The sequence below is a fragment of the Priapulus caudatus genome, unplaced genomic scaffold (assembly GCF_000485595.1).
Source record: "Priapulus caudatus unplaced genomic scaffold, Priapulus_caudatus-5.0.1 Scaffold345, whole genome shotgun sequence".
Lineage (NCBI taxonomy): Eukaryota > Metazoa > Priapulida > Priapulimorpha > Priapulimorphida > Priapulidae > Priapulus > Priapulus caudatus.
In genome coordinates this window covers 91,213-111,654 of record NW_014577406.1, presented here as the reverse complement: position 1 = coordinate 111,654, position 20,442 = coordinate 91,213, and the positions used below count along the sequence as shown (strand labels likewise).

General features: G+C 41.7%; 3 protein-coding genes across 3 annotated transcripts in view; 2 read left to right on the top strand and 1 right to left on the bottom strand.

The window, feature by feature from the left end:
* Positions 1–52: 52 nt before the first annotated feature.
* LOC106809329 (pro-cathepsin H-like) lies at positions 53–6,255 on the top strand. The gene is made up of 7 exons (XM_014812373.1): positions 53–231; positions 786–818; positions 1,391–1,576; positions 3,360–3,439; positions 4,131–4,237; positions 5,176–5,281; positions 5,814–6,255. Exons 1-7 carry the CDS (start codon positions 124–126, stop codon positions 5,914–5,916), a joined length of 723 nt encoding a protein of 240 aa, XP_014667859.1. The 5' UTR covers positions 53–123; the 3' UTR covers positions 5,917–6,255.
* Positions 6,256–7,376: 1,121 nt separating this feature from the next.
* Positions 7,377–10,339, top strand: LOC106809339 (transcription factor MafK-like). Its single transcript, XM_014812399.1, has 3 exons — positions 7,377–7,595; positions 8,651–8,745; positions 9,587–10,339. The coding sequence occupies exons 1-3, from the start codon at positions 7,422–7,424 to the stop codon at positions 9,864–9,866; spliced, it is 549 nt and encodes a 182-aa protein (XP_014667885.1). The 5' UTR covers positions 7,377–7,421; the 3' UTR covers positions 9,867–10,339.
* A 4,498-nt stretch (positions 10,340–14,837) lies between these two features.
* Positions 14,838–20,442, bottom strand: part of LOC106809321 (aromatic-L-amino-acid decarboxylase-like) — a 16,219-nt gene continuing 10,614 nt past the window's right edge. Inside the window, exons 8-11 of the mRNA XM_014812363.1 lie at positions 20,172–20,175; positions 19,537–19,635; positions 18,828–18,929; positions 14,838–18,297 (exon numbers count right to left, since the gene is read on the bottom strand). Of these exons, the coding sequence (XP_014667849.1) occupies positions 18,040–18,297; positions 18,828–18,929; positions 19,537–19,635; positions 20,172–20,175 (463 nt within the window). The 3' untranslated portion in view covers positions 14,838–18,039. The remainder of the gene's footprint in view (positions 18,298–18,827; positions 18,930–19,536; positions 19,636–20,171; positions 20,176–20,442) is intronic.

Genomic DNA, 20,442 nt, shown 5'->3' with positions numbered 1-20,442 from the left:
CAAATTGTGATATATATAATAATATAACGTTGTATCATAACATCGTAGACCGTTGGTGAGCTGGTTCGCGACCGCCTGGGTTTCACGGAAATTCAGCATCCCGAGATTAACGTTCCTCCGAATATGACAGAGCTCGTCCAGGTAGGGGAGGGGCCGACGAGGAGGAAGCGACAAACGTCATCCTGCGTCCCCGCTTGGGACCCGGAGTGCATTCCGCTAGTGAAGGACCAGGTGAGTGTGTGTTAGCTGCGCGTAGTTGGACATCACCCTACACCCCGTCCCACCCGCCCACCCAAACAACCCCGGCTGTCGCATTATACGCGTCATCCCCCTTCACGTGCGCATCATAAAGTCAGCGCATAGGTCAACGATACGTGAGTGCAAAATATAGTACCTGGGAGAGCGTCGAACGCCGAAATAATCCATTTCACCGAGCTTCGGGTGGTGGTCATCAGAGTATATAATATCTTATCCATCCAGAGCATATATATCTTATCCATCGGGCCACTTCGTACAAAATGCGTCCGATTAATATCGACAGATAATAATATAATGTAATATAATGTGATATATGTGATATAATGTAATATAATGTGATATATGTGATATAATGTAATATAATGTAATGTAATGTAATGTAATATACGTGACGGCAATTATGGTAATATTGCTAACGTAAAGTCGTTATATGTGACCCTTTTTACGTAACAGCGATATATATATATATAATTATATTTATTTATTTATTTTTATTTATTTATTTATTTCTTCATGCATTCTTGCAGGGCGATTGCGGCTGCTGTTACGCATTTGCGATGGTAAGTGTCTGTGCGTACACTCTCGTTCTCAACAAAACACGCGCGAATTACCGATATGATATCGATTGGTATCGATTTTTAAAAGCAAGAATCAGAGATCTGGAAAGATTGTTCACGTTGTTAGCTCTGTTACAGTTATATGTCTTCGGGAATTTCTATGAGTTTACCCATTGGGATCCGCACACAAATCATGGCATTTTAGTGGGTTTATATCCGTATTCGGATGGTTCGGCTCTGAATTACTATGCACGTAATTTATCAAACATTTCTATATTTATATTTGTTGTTAGTTGTTTATATTTATTCACGAAGTGAGCCAGACATTACCTGCACCCGGTGACTATACGTAATCGTGGAATCCATGTGGGTCTACCCCCTTTTCCTTCTGGTTAACAGCTATGGTCGTTCGTATGGGAACCGTCTCTCGTGAGCCCTAATACGACGACACTCTCGCAAGTATAGTTTAATGCAAATATCTCAAAAAAAGTAAAGGCACAACGTCGAATTATACGCTCTCTGGCGATAGAGAGACCGACTTTTACGTAGTACCGACGCTGTTTTCCTTTTGCTAGACGGGCGCCATTGAAGCGAGCGTGTGTCTGGCACAGGGGGCGCTGCCAGCCCTCAGCGAACAGCTGATCGTCGACTGTTGCGAAAGGTTTCACACCAGCGGATGTCAAGGTGGATCCGTCTACGACGCATTTAGCTGCATTTTCGCCATGAAGTACATGGCGTACGACTGGAACTACCAGTACACGGTAACGTAAATGAGAGAGCGGGGAGAGAAAGCGACGTAATCAAAGAATGATTGAGAGAGAGAGCGAGAGAGAGAAGAGATTGAGATGAGAGCGAGAAAGGAGATGAAAGGTGAGATAAGGAATGGGAGTAGACGTGAGCGTGTTATATAAAAAAATAAGTTAGATTGATTAGATAGATTAGATAGATTGATAGCCGAGAATTAGTCAGAAGAAGATAATGAGAGAGGAGTATGGGAGAAGGGATAGGGTAAACAAAGAGTAAAAAATAGGAGGTTATAGCGACTGTATGAAAGATGAGAATAGAGAAGAAATAGACAAAAAAACAACGAGAAAAATAGAGGAGGTAAGAAATAGTAGAAACCGGATAAGGAAGAAAGAGAGAGAGAGTACGATGAGAAAAAAAAGAAGAGAAGAGCAAGAGAGAGAGAGAGAGAGAGAGAGAGAGAGAGAGAGAGAGAGAGAGAGAGAGATAGATAGAGAGATAGAGAGAGAGAGAGGTAACGCACGCGAATAACGGTGTACGGGTCTATGACCTTGACTTCCCTCTGGAAATCCATTAATTATCAGTATTAATACTTTCATAATTCTGATCGACATTATTAGGCAAAAGTAATTCATCTTACGTAGAATCATCCAGATTAGGTACTAAAAATAACTAGAGAAAGCAAGTAAAGAAAGGTCATAATGGAGTACCCAAGATGAGCATAGCTGAAAATCATATTTTCGGTTCCAGTTTTAAATATTTATTTCGTTTTATCTTGCAGTTTGGTTTGAATTGTTAGTTTGTATTCATCTCTATTCAATCGGGCATTCATATTGGGGTATGAATGTATCAGTTATAAAAAACTATTGAAGGTGTAAAAATGCGACTCAAGTGGTAGCAAGTGCCATTTTCAAGAAATGCATAGGGCAACGAACGGAGTGAAAAACAATTTCTATTCGGCAATGACTCTCGACTTTTTATCGTAATTTTATCAAGAGACCATGAAATTTGTTTCAGCCCAAGTACGAATAGGAAGGGCCTTGGTGTATTTTAATTTGAAATTTAAATTTAATTTAAATTTATACTTTTAATTTGATATTGACAGTGACATCTGACATTTAACGGAATGTTTAAAATCAACATTACAAAACCACCGCTCTCGATAATCTTTTTCTACGTCTTCGGGGTGAACTTTTAACCGGTTGTGACCTTTTTGTGACCAACCGCGATGACGTCACCCGCATTACTCAATAATTCATGATATAACGCACGTGCATCTTCAAGGAAGCAGGTGGCGACAACTTGCACGTGTAAATTAGATGTATCACCTGCATGTGAACTCGCATCACAATAGGCGCGTTCACACTGGCGCGAATAAGCGGGATACAAATCCCGGTTTTTGCATCGCGATCGAAATACCGAGATTACTACAAGTGTGAACGCAATAATACTCACTAATAATCGCGATCAGCATCGCGCTCCAAATCGCACTTTTGACTGCGATTATTTGGAATTAGCGCGATTATTTGCGTGTGTGAACGCTCGCGCAAATAATCCCGGTATTTTCTATCCCATCATTCCAAGCGAGTGAGCAGTGAGCATGCGCAGTGAGCATCATTCCGGCACTGAGCATGCGCAGTTCGATTAATAGAATTATCCCGCTCGGCGATTAGCGAGATATTTCCGCCTGTGTGAACAACGACACAATTATCTCGGTATTTCATCGCGATTACCATCGCGGTTTTTCTTGTGTGTGAACGCGCCTAATGTTTACGACTTAACAATGGAAACTTGTTGCAGGCAGAGCAGGGCGAGTGTATAAAGACGTACGGCTACTATGTTCCTCTCTATCGGTCAGACCCTTTCTACTATGACAATACGTGAGTGCACGCGTTTATTTGTTCTTTACATTAATTAATTCTATCACGTATATCATTGAGGATCGTAACCGGCGACGAAGTGGGACCAGTTGAGCCCTAGGTCGTGGAGAAAAATAAAAAGGATAAATTTCCGTAAAAGTTAATCATGTTAAAATAAATGCGAGTGGACGTGTCTACACCCGAACGGCATGCAGCGCCCTTTTCGTACAACTGCGCGAATTGAGCTAGAGCGAGAGCGCCATCTGTCGCGGAGTTTGGTCTACATCCCTTCTTTCCATCACCCCTTCTTATATTCATCTTATCGTACACGGTTTATATCCTGAAACCTTTTCAAGCAAAAATAAACCCCAAAAATTTCCACCTTCGTCGATAGGAATTCGCTTAGGATGCGGCCCTGTTACTTGGTAGCTTTGTCCCAATATGACGTGTAACATAGCCATACTTACACGTAAGCTCCATGTTAGCATCCCTTTATACCATTGTGCTATTTATTAGACCGTGTAAACACACAACGTAAGTGAGTAAAGTTTAAGAGTGCGCACCTTGTACATTTTCGTCATCACAAAGTGACAGAATGCAGAAGAAATTCTCCAAAAGTCGGATACTCGAGAGTCGAGTACCATATATTAATTCATTATCGTACTTTAAATAATGAGAGTACCTATATACACATCGTAACACATCATTGCAGTCGCGGGGACGGTGAAACCGTTCTACAAGATTTTGTTTGCTACGCACCGACCATCATCGGATTGGCTCTGTCGACAGAATCCTCAAACTTCTTTATGTACGGAGGAGGTAAGCTATGCGAGACACAGCGATTCGATTGTATTGTTATACAGCTTCACCTGGCCGCTATAGGAAGCCATCATAGTCGTATTTCAGTTACCTGACCGCTATACAAAGCGTTCAGAGTCGTATATTAGTAACCCGGACGCTATAGGAAGCCCCCATATACTCGTATTTTAGTCATTTGACGGCTGTAGAAAGCCTTCATAGTCGTACTTTAGTCCTTTGACCGCTATAGAAAGCCCTCACACTCGTAATTTAGTCATTTGACCGTTATAGGAAGCCCCCATTGTTATATTCTAATCATCTGCATATGACCTCTATGGGAAGGTCTCATACTCGTAATTTAATCCTTTGACCACTAGAGAAAACCTTAATTGTCATATTTTAGTCACCTCACCGCTATATGAAGCCCTTGTTGTCATATTTTAGTTACCTGACCGCTATATGAAGCCCTCACTATCATATTTTAGTCACCTGGCCGCTACATAAAGCCCTCATACCCGTATTTTAGTCAATCGATCGGCACGCTTTACCGCGGCATTGCGGGTGACTGGTCTTAGCAGTATTCATAAGAAAGTATTCTTATTTCGGCGCCAACGCGTCTGCTATAATCTCCCTTGATAAACCCGTGAGTGGGGGCCCGGGGTATCGGAACGTTGCGAAACGTGGAAAATCTGATGGGACAGTATAAGCCGAATATCGTCGCCTTCCCGTATAATTGTGTAAAAAGCGCGTATATTTGCCTAGACGACCCGGCGGGGTAACACAACGCAATTCACTGAAGCGGTTATATCGTCGAGTGCCACCGATTCAAGCGCTAATTTAGAGCCACCTAAATGATTATTTTACAAAACGCATCATTCTATGCGCGTCAGGAATACAGTGATGCCATTTATATATATATATATATATATATATTATATGCTTGATTATTTTTACTCGAGGCGTTTTGGATGACGTCGGGGTTTGCGGCAGCACCATGAACCACGTCGTCGTCATCGTCGGCGTTGGAGAGGAGGCCGGAGTGCCTTACTGGCTCGCTATAAATAGGTGCGTGCACGTGGAGCTCATCCCTGTAACATTGGAGTAATCATTCTGGCGTAGTAAGAATGGCTAGAGTAGTCTGGAGTAAAGACTGGAGTAGTCCGAATGATTACTCCAAGCTGTCACTGACGATGATGCATTGTGCGCGTTTACGCGAGGTTGTTTTTATCCCTGTTATACTCAATCTTGCGCAACCAAGTTTTGTACCAGTTGCGTAATTTATCACATCAGCAGGAGTACATAACCATGTTCATGTAAATCCATGCACTTCTGATTATATCAAGAGTAGATAATAAACATGTTTATTATCTACTCTTGATTATATATATATATATATATATATATATATATATATATATATATATATATATATATATATATATATAATATATAGTAGTTAAATATGTCCGCTGATGAATATGCCTTATGAAGAGATGTACATCTCGAAAGCTCGTTAATTAAATTTTAAACACCCTTAACCTATTATTTGTTTTTTTAATATATAATTAAGTGGTGATTGATTGCTTTGTTGTTTCAGCTGGGGAACAGATTGGGGAGAAGATGGCTTCGTTAAGCTGAAGAAAAACAGTAACTTGTGCGGTATCGGAAACTACACTATCCTGCCACCTATCAAGCACTAAAGTCATCAAGATAACCATATATTTATCGCGATAGGTTTGGCAATACACTCATGCATGACATTGATTTAAATTTATAATGTGGTATAGCAGGGAGATATATATGCTTTGTGCAAAAATGCCGGTATAGGTTAACATTATATTTCTACACATAAACCGTTATGAGTTTCAGTTTTAGATTGTGAAATCAAGTTTCAACGAAAAACACATGTTATGCATATTGTTAGCTTTCTGTGACAGTGCTACAGAGATTGGAGAGTCTTAAGTACAATATGAAATGGAATTCGTTTATTAAATTATGGGAATAAACATTGGCTGAATGATGCACTCATATTTCTAATGGATTTTAATGGCATTCGTAAGATTCTTATTTGACATTGTCTCAGATAATCAAATAATCCGAAATATCAAAGTGTTAAAAAAATTGTGTTGCCATTATTTATGCTTTTAATTTTGATTAGTGACTACGAACTTTAATATATATACAATATTATATATATATACAATATATATATATATATATATATATAATATATATATATACAATATAATATATAATATTACAAAATTATATCTCAATGCATGAGCCTCTGCTGGCATTGTGTCCTAAAATCCAGGTACAAATATTTATACGCAATATACTCGCATATGTAAAGCAATTATATATTAATATACAAGCCTAGACGGCCTACGACGGCGAAACGGAATTAATATTTCTCTTAATTAAGATTATACGTGGATTAAGTTAATTGTGAAAATTTCTTTTTGCGATATCATCTATATAGCATTTAAGTAATTCAAATATACGAAAGATGCTGACTCAATCGTAATTTCACAAAACGGAAGATAAGATAACGTGGTGTAAATGGGTGAGATAACTTAATTGGAGGTTTGATAGGCCTAACGTGGTCGACTTTAGTCGTTTGAACTTTTGTCATTTCAAGTTTGCTATTGGTAATGCTGTTCTAACAACTAACGTATGATAACTAACTAACTAACTAACTAACTAACTAATGATAAATGTTATAGAGAAACAGGGCAAGGTCATTTTATGCAAAACAAAAGATGGCGTTCATAAAAGGCTGCACGGTGTTACACGAATTAATACACCTAATAACTTAATATAACTCAATGTAGTACGATTACCGGTAGCTAAAGTGATGCACGCGAAAACAAACTCTAGAAATAAAACCATAAAAACATTATTCCTGCTTTAAATCAAAAAGCACATGAAGCAACGTTATGACTTTACGTATTTATAATATTAGAACTGATAGAGCGTTTTTAGTTCGCTTGCGTATTAGATCAATTGCGTATATAGATCGATTAATTTGTTACAAGTAGCGATTGCCCAAGGGAGTCTATGGTTTCAGGTTGTATGCAGTCAGCTACAGATAAGTATTAGCAACATCCAACAGATGGCGGTACGATCTGAAAAGAAAAAAAGTGCTGAGTCAGCACAAATTGCAAAACGTATTGATGTTTGAGGTGTGTTCTCATGTTTATATATGTTGAATTTAAAACAAATAAAAAGGAGACTTAAAATATTTCAAATGCCTAAAGCAAAGAAAGCGAAAACAACAAGAGGTGGTGGAAGTATAGTAAGCGAAACCATACCTTCGGGAACAAGTACAAGTACTAGTAGGACACATGCGAAAAAAGGCATATCGAAGAGAAAATATGTAAGTAAACCAAGTAAACAACTCGGTTCAAGGATAGAGAGCATGGCCCGATTGAGACCTATGTCATTTTCGACAATGTGGGGAAACCCCCTTAAAAATCGAGAGGGGTGTTGTTGAGGGTGTTGTTTGACCATTTCCGTTCGACCGATATAAACATTATGTGAGTTTGTAAGTTACAAGTGAATTCAATCAAATGTTAGAATCACTAGCTCTAGTACTATAGCCCGCGGATCGCTGCCGCAGGGTGCCTGCGGCCGTGCCGCGGCGGCCGTGCCTGCGGCTCGTGCCGCAGGGTGCCTGCCGCAGGGTGCCGCAGGGTGCCTGCCGCAGGCAGCCTGCGGCAGCGATCCGCGGGCTATAGTACTAGAGCTATAGAATCACTAGATACAATAATGTAACCCAAACCCAAGAGGATAGGGTTACAAAGTGTCCCTATCCTTTTCTGCGGAGGAATGCCCGAGTGAATCACTCGGGCCGGTTTGCTGGTGCGTTTTCAGATACTAGAACTTCCAAACTGGGTTTATTCTCAACGTGAGCCTTTCTCCGCTATCTGGGAACTTACTATGTATCACAATGTACTCTGTATTAAACTAATATAACCTGTTACAAAAATTCGAAGTGACGAGCGGCGAATATACTGAGCGCCATTTCTGTTGACCTGTGACGTACTTCGGTTTGAAGAGTGGATTCACCGACCAATCGGAGGGCGCTGCGTTTGCCGATCGCTATGCGCATTGGGAAATGCGTACGTCACAGGTCAACAGAAATGGCGCTCAGTATATTCGCCGCTCGTCACTTCGAATTTTTGTAACAGGTTATATTAGTTTAATACAGAGTATTGCGATACATAGTAAGTTCCCAGATAGCGGAGAAAGGTTCGTGTTGAGAATAAACCCAGTTTGGAAGTTCTTGTATCTAAAAACGCACCAGCAAACCGGCCCGAGTGATTCACTCGGGCATTCCTCCGCAGAAAAGGATAGGGACACTTTGTAACCCTATCCTCTTGGGTTTGGGTTACATTATTGTATCTATAGAATCACATGCTATCTTTATAGGAAAAGGGCGGTGGTGAGAGTTTTATCATATCGGACGAAGAGCTGATAATGCTACCTGTGCGAGACCTCAACCGCCTTCTAAAAGGCATCTCAAAGTAAGTTCAAACTGTAATTTTGCTTTTTTATATGCCCAAATACCAAAATATACAAACCATCACTCTCGTGAGTCAGCATAATTATTTGGCAGTGGCTACGGGTACGGCAGTCCATTCGCTTTCATACTTAACGAGACAAAGATGGCAGCGGTGGCGCCAGATTTCGAAATAACGCCTTGGGAAATAAATTCACGATTTGAAAGTTTAGATGAGCTAGGACCCTAACTCTAACCCTAACCCTAACCTTAACCCTAACCCTAACCCTAACCCTAACGCCAAAAAGGGGCTTCAACGAACGACGGCTGCCATACCTCCAGCCACTGCGTAATTATTTCTTCATGGTCGTGGTCGAATCAAAACTTCCATCCGCCACGTTCTTGCCCCGCTGTACTGGGAGAAGGTGCTAGCCTTGAAGTTTAATGTTGAGGGCAGGATATCACTAAAGTTTGCCTTTAGTTTAGTTGGTTGGTTGTCTACTTGGTATATACTAGTCTAGTTGGCAGTTTGTGGCAGTATACGTCCGTGTCTTCACTGCGTTGAGTTCCAAATTTTTGCGTCATCACGTTCTCGCCTTTACTAAGCTAAGCCTGAAGTTTAACATTGAAGGCAGGATAATATCACTAAAGTTTATAGCAGGTTAAGTCGTGTACGTCTTTAGTTACTCTGCTTTGAGTTGCAATTTTTCGCTTCATCACGTTCTCGCCTTTACTAAGCTACGCCTGAAGTTTAACATTGAAGGCAGGATATCACTAAAGTTTATGGCAGGTTACGTGGTGTCTTCAGTTACTCTGCTTTAAGTTGCAATTTTTCACGTCATTGCGTTCTTTCCCCCGCCACGCAGGGAGAAGGTGCTCGAGCTGAAGCAGCGGCGGCGGACGCTCAAGAACCGCGGCTACGCGGCGAGCTGCCGCGAGAAGCGCGTCTACCAGAAGGACGAGCTCGAGGACCAGGGCGAGGAGTTGAACGACGAGATCGACAACCTGAAGGAAGAGAACAGCACGCTGAAACAGGACCTCGTCAAGATGAAGCAGAAGTACGGCGCGCTGCTGAAGTTTTCGCAGCAGGCGATCCCGAGCAAAGCCGTCGCCGTGTCGAAGCAGCAGCAGCGGCCGGCGAAGTGACGTGTCTGCCTCCGACGGTCGGGGCGGCGGGGGTGGAACTACGATAGTGCAATTAATATAGATACCTGAAAACTGGCAGCGATTACAAATTTACAGCTGTAACTACTATAGTGCAATTGATATAGATATCTGAGAAATAGCAGTGATTACAACTATAAAAAATCTGATTTTCAGTTTTGGTGTGCCGGAAATCCATATGTTCACTCCACGTGTGCGTGTGTGTATATATGTATATAAAATGGAATGTGTAGATATGGCATTCCTTAAAATGGCAGTGACCGATATCATTTGCCGTTGTCTGCTTTTATTTAAAATAAGCAGATTTTGAATGAAGTTAACGCGGATGATAATGTCGGTGTTCTGCATGATACAACAAAGAAGTGCATTTACATAAGCAGGAGTGAATATTAATAGATCTATAGATATATATACAAATTATCTATCTCTCTATCTTATCTATATACATATCTCTGTTATGTACTCTTGATATATATATATATATGATCTATATAGATCTATATAGATCTATATGATAATAGATCTGTTATTATTCACTCCTGATATAATAAAACCTCTGTGATCTCTACTGCATGATGACAATCTAATGATGATAATCTTGGAATTAGGATTTGTGATGCTAGGTGGCAGCACAAGTATTTCTAAAATGTTTTTTTAGCATTAGTTATCTAATGTGAACAGTGATTTATGAATTCAAACTATAGTTTTTCTGTAGCTGCCTGAAATATATTGTGTTTATGTGTTTACATCTAAAATGTATTTTTGCTTTAGTTATATTATGTGAACAGTGATTTGTGAATTCAAACTATAGTTCTTCTGTAGCTGTCTGGCGATGCGCGTCCAGAGTCAAATACTCCCTGATTTACTGTCGGACTCTTTGAAAATTCTACTATACTAACTAGTTCGTTCCAGAGCAAGGCCTCGCGGAATTACCGTATTTTTTTCAGCAAATGTTCAAAGAAAATTTGGCAGACGTGCAACCACATGAATCTTCAAAATAAGCACATGCGTTATTTAGTTTTGAACTTCAAACTGCGGACTCCCTCATTTTGCTGCGGACTCCCTCTTTTTGAGGGCAGGGAGTCTGTTGGACTCCCGTGTTCAAAAGTTAATTTTTACCCCTGGTGTTTTTATCCGAGGATACCAAGTCCAATGAACCTGTGCGGGTGTCTTGCTGACCTTGCTCGCCAAAGTCTTCAAGTTTAGATATGTCTGTAGTCTTGCTACTGCTCATCCAGGTCTTCTTACCAGTGAAGAAAGGATAGCTTGTCGTGTCTCTTCCACTCAGGCTGTGGAGAAATGGTAGTGCACGACACTGCAAAGGTCCCAGTGCCATATCCATTTGGTGTATGGGTAGGTAGTTCTTCGTGGCAGTTCTCACCCACAGTTCAGGAAGGTCTTTCAGAATAGTGGTGGCATAGTAGACACAGATGATGATGATATTCGTGTCATTGCCATGGATGATCACGCTTTCAACATCTCCATTCTGAATGCTGTATATAGCATGAAGCATGACTCTTGTATCAGCCTCCTGCTGTGTAGACTCCAAGGCAGTGACGTCAGTTGCGGACCCTTCGGTGAGCAGCACACTCAGGGTTTCTTCCTTGAATCCTCCGCCTAGGTAAAGGCGAGTTGAACCCAGTGCTGGATCTAGCTGTTCTCTCTCGGTCCACGTCTCACACAGGAAACTCAAAAGTTCAGCTTTATTGGCTGATACTGAGAAAAATTCTTGTGGGTCTGGGGCTCGGTACTGCTCACTGACTTCAAACACCTTAGCTGGTCTGGACCATCCGTACCTGTGCTGCTGCTCTGCTGATTTGAGGCTTTGTTCACTGTATCGGTCACAGCAGAAATGTATGATCCCTGTGCCAGCAGGAACATCTTTCAGCAGCTGGTGTTTGTAGCGATCAGCAATGGCTCCGTCATCTTTCTTGAATGACCAGCCTGTGGCGTATGGCATGCATTGCATCAACCACTACTGCTGTCTTCAGGTTTTCTTGTGGCAGATCAGCAACACTGGTCACTGGAGTCTCCTCTTTCAGGGTCTTCATGAGACTAGCCTTTGTACCTGCAGCCCTCATGCTTCCACCTTCATTGAATAAAGACGGGGGCATCTTACTACACTCATGGTTGCCAATAAAGTTGACGATGTTGACATCTCCACCACTGGCCATGATCTGTGTTATGCGAAGAAGGGCAGCTACTTCATCACTCTTGCCTGGTGCACTGTTCCTTGTCGACTTCTTTGGCTTTTTAATTTTGCGTGTGGAAGGTTTTCCACCTCACGAGGGACATCTTTTTTTGATCACTGGATATGGAACTGGACAATGCCTTCAGACCTAGTTCCTTCACACCGATGAGGTGTTCCTGGACTGCTGCCTCTGCACGCTGCCCCGTTGATAGATTAACCAGGGCTGGCATTGTTGCTGAGAATGGGTTGGTCTCCATGGCTGCTATCACTTTCTGGACCATCTCTGCATCCCTTGCCACTCGGGTTGGACCGGACTCGTGATGCGGGTTGGCAGTGTTCAGGTGCAACATAGACTTCAGTTCTGCAGAGATCGCTGCCGTGACAGGTTTGGTGTATATCCATTTGGTCTGAGCAGCCTCGTTCAGTGTTATGCCTTCCAGACCACTCTCTTCCTTGACATCTGCATTATACGTCTGCTCAATGAGCATGTCAGGAGAGACGGCGTTGTGGCTGCCAGCTGCTCGCCTTCCAACAAACACTCCTTTCATCAGTGCAGTGTGGACGTCGGGAGCAGTGTTGGGCAGCTTCTTCATCTCTGCCAAATACAAAGGCAGGGACTGCTGTCCGTACTTAAAGTGCCCGGCTGCAGTGAGGTAGGAGAGCATCCTTGTTGACTCACACAGGTGGCCCATCCAGTTTCCTTCTCGTTGATGGTAGAGGAATCTGTGCAGTATGTCTGCCATATCCAAGAAATTGGACCATAAGAGAGCTGTGGGATGGTCGCCTAGTGAGTTCTGGAAGTCCAGCATCTGATCTTGAAGAGCTGCTAGCTGGGTGTGGGAATTTCGGATCATCTCCAGCTGCTCAGTCACGACAATGTTGTTCTAAAGCAGTCTCTTCAACAGGTGTTCAACACTACCTTGCCACTGAGTGGTATCTCTGTCGGCCACCCAGGCTTCAAATGACTCCCATCTGAGAAGCCACATGACTTCACTAAGGATTCTGATTGCATGAACTGTGTGATAATAGTCGGCTTTCTCCCCAAACATCTTTCTTGCAGTGCCCTCCTGGCACAGGCCAGCTGTGACCAGAAGATCTTCTGCTCCTGCACCCCTGATGATCTTACAGATCGCCTTCAAATAGTTGTGTGCCTGGTGAAAGCCTCCCAGGAGCAAGACTACGTTGGAAAACTCATCATGGTGTTTGTCCCTGATCGCTACTGCGAGTTCGTATGTGGCTTGGTCACCAGTGATGATTGTATGCCTGTCACCAAGTGCATGTGACGTCTTTACCAGCCTTGTCATCTCCTCGCCTGTATGGCGAGTACGCGGTGTTGTGTTGCATGTTTGGAGCTTTATTTCGATATTAGTTCAATAAAGTGTAGTTTATAGATGGAAGAACCTTTATTTTCGTCAGCGAGGCGGTACCCAGTGGGCAAAACTCCTCAAGAATCCTCTGGTAATCGCTCCCAATGTAGACGTCTGCGAGGGTATTGACGAGGTTCGTTTCACACACTGAATTTCTTAACGATTTTCCATGTATATACTGTAATATGATATGTACTGAACCCAAAATATACCTTAACGGCTCATAGACTGTAAGAAAATGTTGGACAAGTAAAATCGCTTCTTGTTGCCAGACAGGACAACCAGATCTGACTAGTCGATCCTAACTGGTAGTCTGCGATAGCCACTTAAAGTGCCATTATCTCTTGGCATGACTATCTGATCGCAAAAAATGACTGCACCAGTTGTCTTCCCAGGCCTGAAAACCTATAGAAAGAGGTACTATATGACCAAGTTTATCACTGCCATGATAATGACATTGAATTTAACGAAGATCGTAACCGGAAGTCGATAATGGCCACTTCCGGTCGCTTTGAAATTGTGATAAATAGACTCAGCATCATCCCAAACCCCTGAAATGACGCCAGGATCGTGATAATAGGTTCATTATTAGCAGAAACAGGCCGGGGTCAGTCAGGGGGTCATGGGAAAGAAAAGCCCTTCCTCTGGGGGTCGAGGGGTCGGAAAATTTGATCTCCATAATTTTCTGATAGTTTGACCCTAAATCAACTCGATAAAGCCAAAAAATCAATCCTACGGGAGCTATTTTCATGACACGCCATACCCCACTATAATGTACAAAATGCTGTTTTTAGTTAATATCAAAATGTTAAATTTTGAGCAATATAACTTTATTGTTAGAAAAGCAATTAACTTGAGCTTTTGCTACAATATTAAACATACATATGGGCAGTTTTCTGAAAAGTTTCAATTCATTACTCAAAAGCACTTGAAATATGGAGAAAAATGTATTTTGGTGGAATTCATATTTTGGGAGAAAATGGTAAAAAATCATTTTTGGCCCAAAATTGTCATTAAAATAATCACCATCACCATTAAATGTGGTATCATATTGTAGAGAATTTAATTCCCTTTTATATGATACCACACAGATGGTGAAAGCAAGTTCTATTCAAACATTATCTTAAAAATTGATCATCATTAGATACACACGGTGGCCATTTTGAAAAATGGCCGCCATTTTTTTTCAGCAGCATATTTTCAAGGTTGTCCATCTGGAAGTTGTTCAGCAGGGAGGTCCCCTGAACACGTTGATACCAAACAACCTTTTATAGCATCCCGGTTCTGGTTTACCCCAAAAATGGGGGTTTTGCCCCTGGGTATCTACACGCATTCCAACATTGTCGTGATAAATATAGTAATCATTTTCGAATGCATACAGCTATACAAACGTACTGATAATTATGCAGATATTTTATTTGACAACGTGAATACATGATTGTTTACCATCTTCTTACGCTAAACTGTTGTGTGAGTGTGTATGTACATGCTGTGCACGTCAGATATGTGAGCCGACCGTGTGTAGGTTAGAGGTTAATTCCCTGCTGTGCTCCGAATACATGAATCATTACAATAATGAAAGAACATTTCATATGCGACTAAAACATGTATATAATATATATATATATATATATATATATATATATATATTCATACACGTGCGCGTGAACGGGAGTAAATGTGCACGTGTATGTGTGCGTGCGTGCATGCGTGCATGCGAGCGTGTGTATGTGGGTGTATGTGTTTTGGTAGCACATGAAATGTTCTTTACATTGTGGATCGTTTAAATAATCATTGTTATGAAAAAATATATTTACACATTTTTTAAATAAACTAATGATCATCACATATTCTGCTTGTTTTCAAAATGATTTTTGCACACTACTGTCGCATACAAAACAAAGTTCAGAAGAAGGGCACAGTATATTTTTACCACGATAAAACTGCGATTTACAACTGTTGAACCAGATTACAGAAGCAATAGGTTTGAGATTAAAAAATGGACTTGAATAATAATATACCCAGTTCGGTACGACACGTGCTTGTTGGCATGTAGGAAAGTGTGTTACTGTAGGTTGGGGTGGGGTCGCAAAATAAATTGAGGTATGAACATTAGTGACAAATAAACTTACCATCAACGGCCATCGACAGTCAAATATATCCGATTAAATATGATACGGTGTTAGATTTCAAAAAATATTTTTGGACCTTACTTTTCGAACGACTTACAGAAAACGAACGGGAAAATATACGAACTAACATTTTATAGCATCTTGCAATTAAAAAGCTGCTTTTGATTCGTTGATGCGATTGCCGCACGATAATTTTCTAATAACTCTATATAATGCGACCTATCTGTGAACATAGTCAGAACAATATAATCATGTACGGGGTTGTCCCAAGCGGTTCACCCAGTAAAATACGTCGTACCAACGTTTTGCGACGGGAAAAGCGAAAAGTCCCCATAAACGCGCGTTGTTTTCCTGAGAAAATGCGCCCCGTTGCACCGCGTGATAAAAGGACCACCCTTCGAGGCAGAAAAGCTGAGACAAAGAAATATAATTGCGATTTAAACATTATCAAAATGTGACGCCATGTAGGAGTTATCAACCAAAGTGAACACCACTAATCGCCCATCAACTACCGTAAGGGACCCGGAAAGGAAGCCAGGAATAGTCTTATTTTTTTAAACATTGCCATGAACCCATACTGCTTACACATACACACTCGTCGTGTTCGTTGTCATTCGTTATTAAGGCAAAAACTAATCCCTAAAGCACATGAGCATTTAACATGCGTTTTTCTTAAAATTTTGTACCTGTTCGTGCGTTTTTGTGGACAAGCGCTACGTACGAAACATTTTACTGAGTGAATCCTTGGGGCTGTAGCCTCTATACTATCTCAGTGACTATAGATGTCTTTAATATAATGTTGGCCAATCTAAGAAACACCAACACATGTTGTTATTAACTAAATGTTATATAGCGTCATGCTCGCTCTGTCAAACATTATTACAATTAGGCCAGCACTAGGCTAGTGCCATGCTAACATTATATATATATGTCATTTACAATCGCGTAGCTGCCATTTTTATCACAATTTTATACATCCTATTAAATATTTGAATATAATATTTTGGTTTTTCTGTGAATAATACTGCCAAATATGATTGGGAGTATAACAGCTAAATGGCGTGTTTTTTTAATAAATTAATAAATTAATAATTTTTTTTATGGCGTTTCACGCCATAAAATGTCATCTGTCAGGTTAATCGAGTAGCAAGAAAATAATTTCCTTTAGGAAATGACTACATTTGTATGCATCCCCTATATCTCCTTTTTGTTATTCTGCAGGAAAAAAACATCAGCGAATATGATCAGAGATCATCGAAGCGTAGAAAATGAAATCGTTTCCCATTTATTCGGATGTGTACTGATTGTATCAGTACACGGAATGTACGTATACTGCCTCCACTCACAAAGACCCTTATAGCATATCGACACCACCTGAAGAGATCGGCTGCTTATACCTCTATAAGGAGTCGGGTGTGCTATATGTTATACCACACTCACACCCACACACCCACACACACGCACACGCACACGCACACGCACACGCACACAAACACAAACACAAACACACGTGTTACGCCTATACATAGTTTATTTCTACAAATGGTAATGATGTATTACTACTAATGTACCTGACTACGGTGATGTACGCAGGGGTGATACCAGAGATATCCCGGTACAGGGGCCAAGGTGCCTTACAGGGGACTAAATGTCCCCTACGAGGACTAAGGGTCTTTGACAGGCTGTAAGGTCCCCGGCGGGGCAAGGGTTTTAGACAGGGTGTAAGAGCTCTGACGGGTCGCTAAGGCATGGTTGCTCTCATAAGTTACTGCTACAGAGGAAGAGCGATCACAATTTCGTTCATATAGCGTTACCCGACGAGTTATTGATTTTTTCCCCCGACAGGGGGCGGGGACTGTAGCCCTCTGCACTCTCCACCGGTTTCACCCCCTGAATGAACGCATATTATATTGACGAATCTAGGATATGTCAAAGAAAAGTGGACTGACATCATAGGTGGGCATTCATGGCGGGAACTGCCGGGAAGCTACAATCATATTCGACCGCCGTAGGTTTAAAACATTACCATGCAGAGGGTTTGCATGTTGGCATGCTCCTTAATTAATTCGGGATATATAGACAAAAATGTCTGATGTACTCTAAATAAAGTTCAGCCTTCTCGTAGGAAATAAATGTTTTTTCTACCATTTTTTGAATGGGTATTTGAGCCTCTTCTTTACCAAGCCCCCGATCCGCCACTAAAAGTACAATTTTTGGGTAGTGTTACATCCTGCACACAACCTAACTAATGCCTAAACTATGAAACTTGTCGACCTCTCCACTCAGTTACTTTTTTACTCCACGCGCATTTTTTACTTTGACTGAAACGTCTAGAAGGCAGCGACATAACGCTATCGGTCATCCACTCGCATCTCCAGTACCTACGCATATAGTTCCGTACGTAAGCCTACTACGCTGTTCTGTACGTTCAACTGCTAACTAACTTCGCTCGACGTCGCTAGATGTCACTTCTCGCCGTTGACGACGCCGAGCGAGACGGCGGCCATCTTGTTGCTAACGACGCTCGCTTCCTCCTCAGCCAGCAGACGGCCAGCGAGCTGCGCGATGACGTCCCACGCGAGCCTTACGTCGGCAGAGTGCGTGCTGGCGGCGCAGACGGCGAAGCGGAGGAAGTAGACGTCGCGTATCTTCGAGGGAACCATGTGGATGCGTCCGTCGTCGTTGATGCGCTTCAGGAGCCTCTCGCTGACGTCATTCGAACCCTGAAGTGACGTCGCGGGGATGACGTCACGCAAATTTCGCGTCGAATGTACGGAACGCGTTAAAGTGAAACGCGAGTTCTTGTTGTTATTCAGGGAGAAATACGCGATCTAACCTCGTAACCTTGTGAGGATTAGTCCTCAAATTCTAAAGGACTATGCCGAAGACGGTGATGGACAAAGTTAATCAAATCGATAGATCAACACTGCGGATTGCAGTAGGGAAAAGTTTCAATTTCACAATTAACCAAATTCTCATGTCCGATACATTACTGTTAATGTAGTATTCTGATCGCCGATGTTAAGATAGGGAGTCATAGTGATATCAGCTAGGAGTGTCACAATATAGAGTGTCTATAGGCTATTATGATACTTCTGGTGATATGTTCTTACGAATAAATAAACGACAAACGCGATGGATAGGGCGATATGACACGATTTGTATGTACCACGATTACCACGCATTTAATCCGCGTAACATAACAAAATGGCTGCTTAAAACCGAGAGCATATCGTGATGTGCGGGTTGTTACCTTGAGACGGAAGCAGACGAGACCCATAGTCACCGGTGCGATCAAGTCAAACCTCTCATCTTGCAGCAGCATGGCCTTGAACTCCTGGGCTAGACTAATTTGCTACAGAGAATATATAAAATTATATATATATATATCAGGAGTAGATAATAGGGATCCCTATTATCTACTCCTGATATATATAATAGTGTCATAATATATAGATGATATGACTTAATCTATATTGCGACACCCCTGTATATATATATATATTATCAGGAGTTAATAAAGACAAACAAGATTTGTCTTTATTAACTCCTGATATTATGTAGACACTTACACTTATATAATATTAAGAGCGTATTAAGAATGCGCGAATTTCGAATTCGAATACGAATGCGTAAATTAAGAAGTTAATGAATTCTTAATACGCTCACGATAATATCAATCTCCAGCACCAAACAATGTTCTACCTACACACTTCTACTCGTAGCCTAACGGGTTAACGCGTCGTGCTGTGTTCAATAGATCAAGTATTCAAATATATCACAGATCAATATACCAGGCGCACACAACAGCAATACCGATCCTACCTGCGCTCGTGAGCCTGTAATTAAGGCATCGATTAGAAACAATCCTAGATATATACAAGCATATACACTTACAGCTCTACCCGCGTGTGGCCCTTCGCTCCGCTACAGGAACGGGGGTACCATTATTTCAAACTTACTCTGCGTATGTGCTCCTGTAGACCGCTGACACCGTACAACCTGAGAACGAACCAGAGCTTGAGGGAGCGGAAGCGTCTGCCGAGCGGAATCTGCCAGTGCTACAAGACCCGGAGTACGTGTTAGTAACAATGCTTGATGTCTATACACACACGCGCTCGTGCATAAAAATGCATGCACGCACGCACGCGCGCGCACGCACACACACGCACGCACGCACGCACGCACGCACGCACGCACACACACACACACACACACACACACGATAGTATATCAACGGAGTACGCGTATTAGTAACAAAGCACCGGTAGTGATCAAAAACAAACGTTCGTTTATATTCGCTCCTAAACGCATTCACTTGGAGCTAATCATGTCGTCCCAATGGCGTTTCTAGGGATCAAACATGCGTCTAAAGAGAGGAATTGCTCCGACCTGTGATTGGAGGATAAAAATAGAATTCGTGACGTGACGTTTTCATTTTGCATACCCCGCCACATATGCTATGACCGGTAGGAAAGTGTACTAACTATCATATGGCGCGAACGATTTCAGTTACATTTCTATAAATTCTAGCTATTATAGACACCTGTGTTAGCCTTGATCTCTGTGAATTTTGAAACATCACGAATTCTATTTTTATCCTCCAATCACAAGTCGGAGCAATTCCTCTGTTTAGACGCATGTGGGATCAATAAGAATACCACAAAGACAGGCACTTCTGTATACCATGTTAATTCGGCTTCAGACATTGGCCAATGTATACATACATACTTTCGCGACTACATTTCCCTTAACAACACTTTATACAAAAACAATACGAGATATCTAGGTACACGCGCTTGTGCACGAGAATGCCCGCACGTGCACACACACGAGGGCGCACACACACGCATATATATATATATATA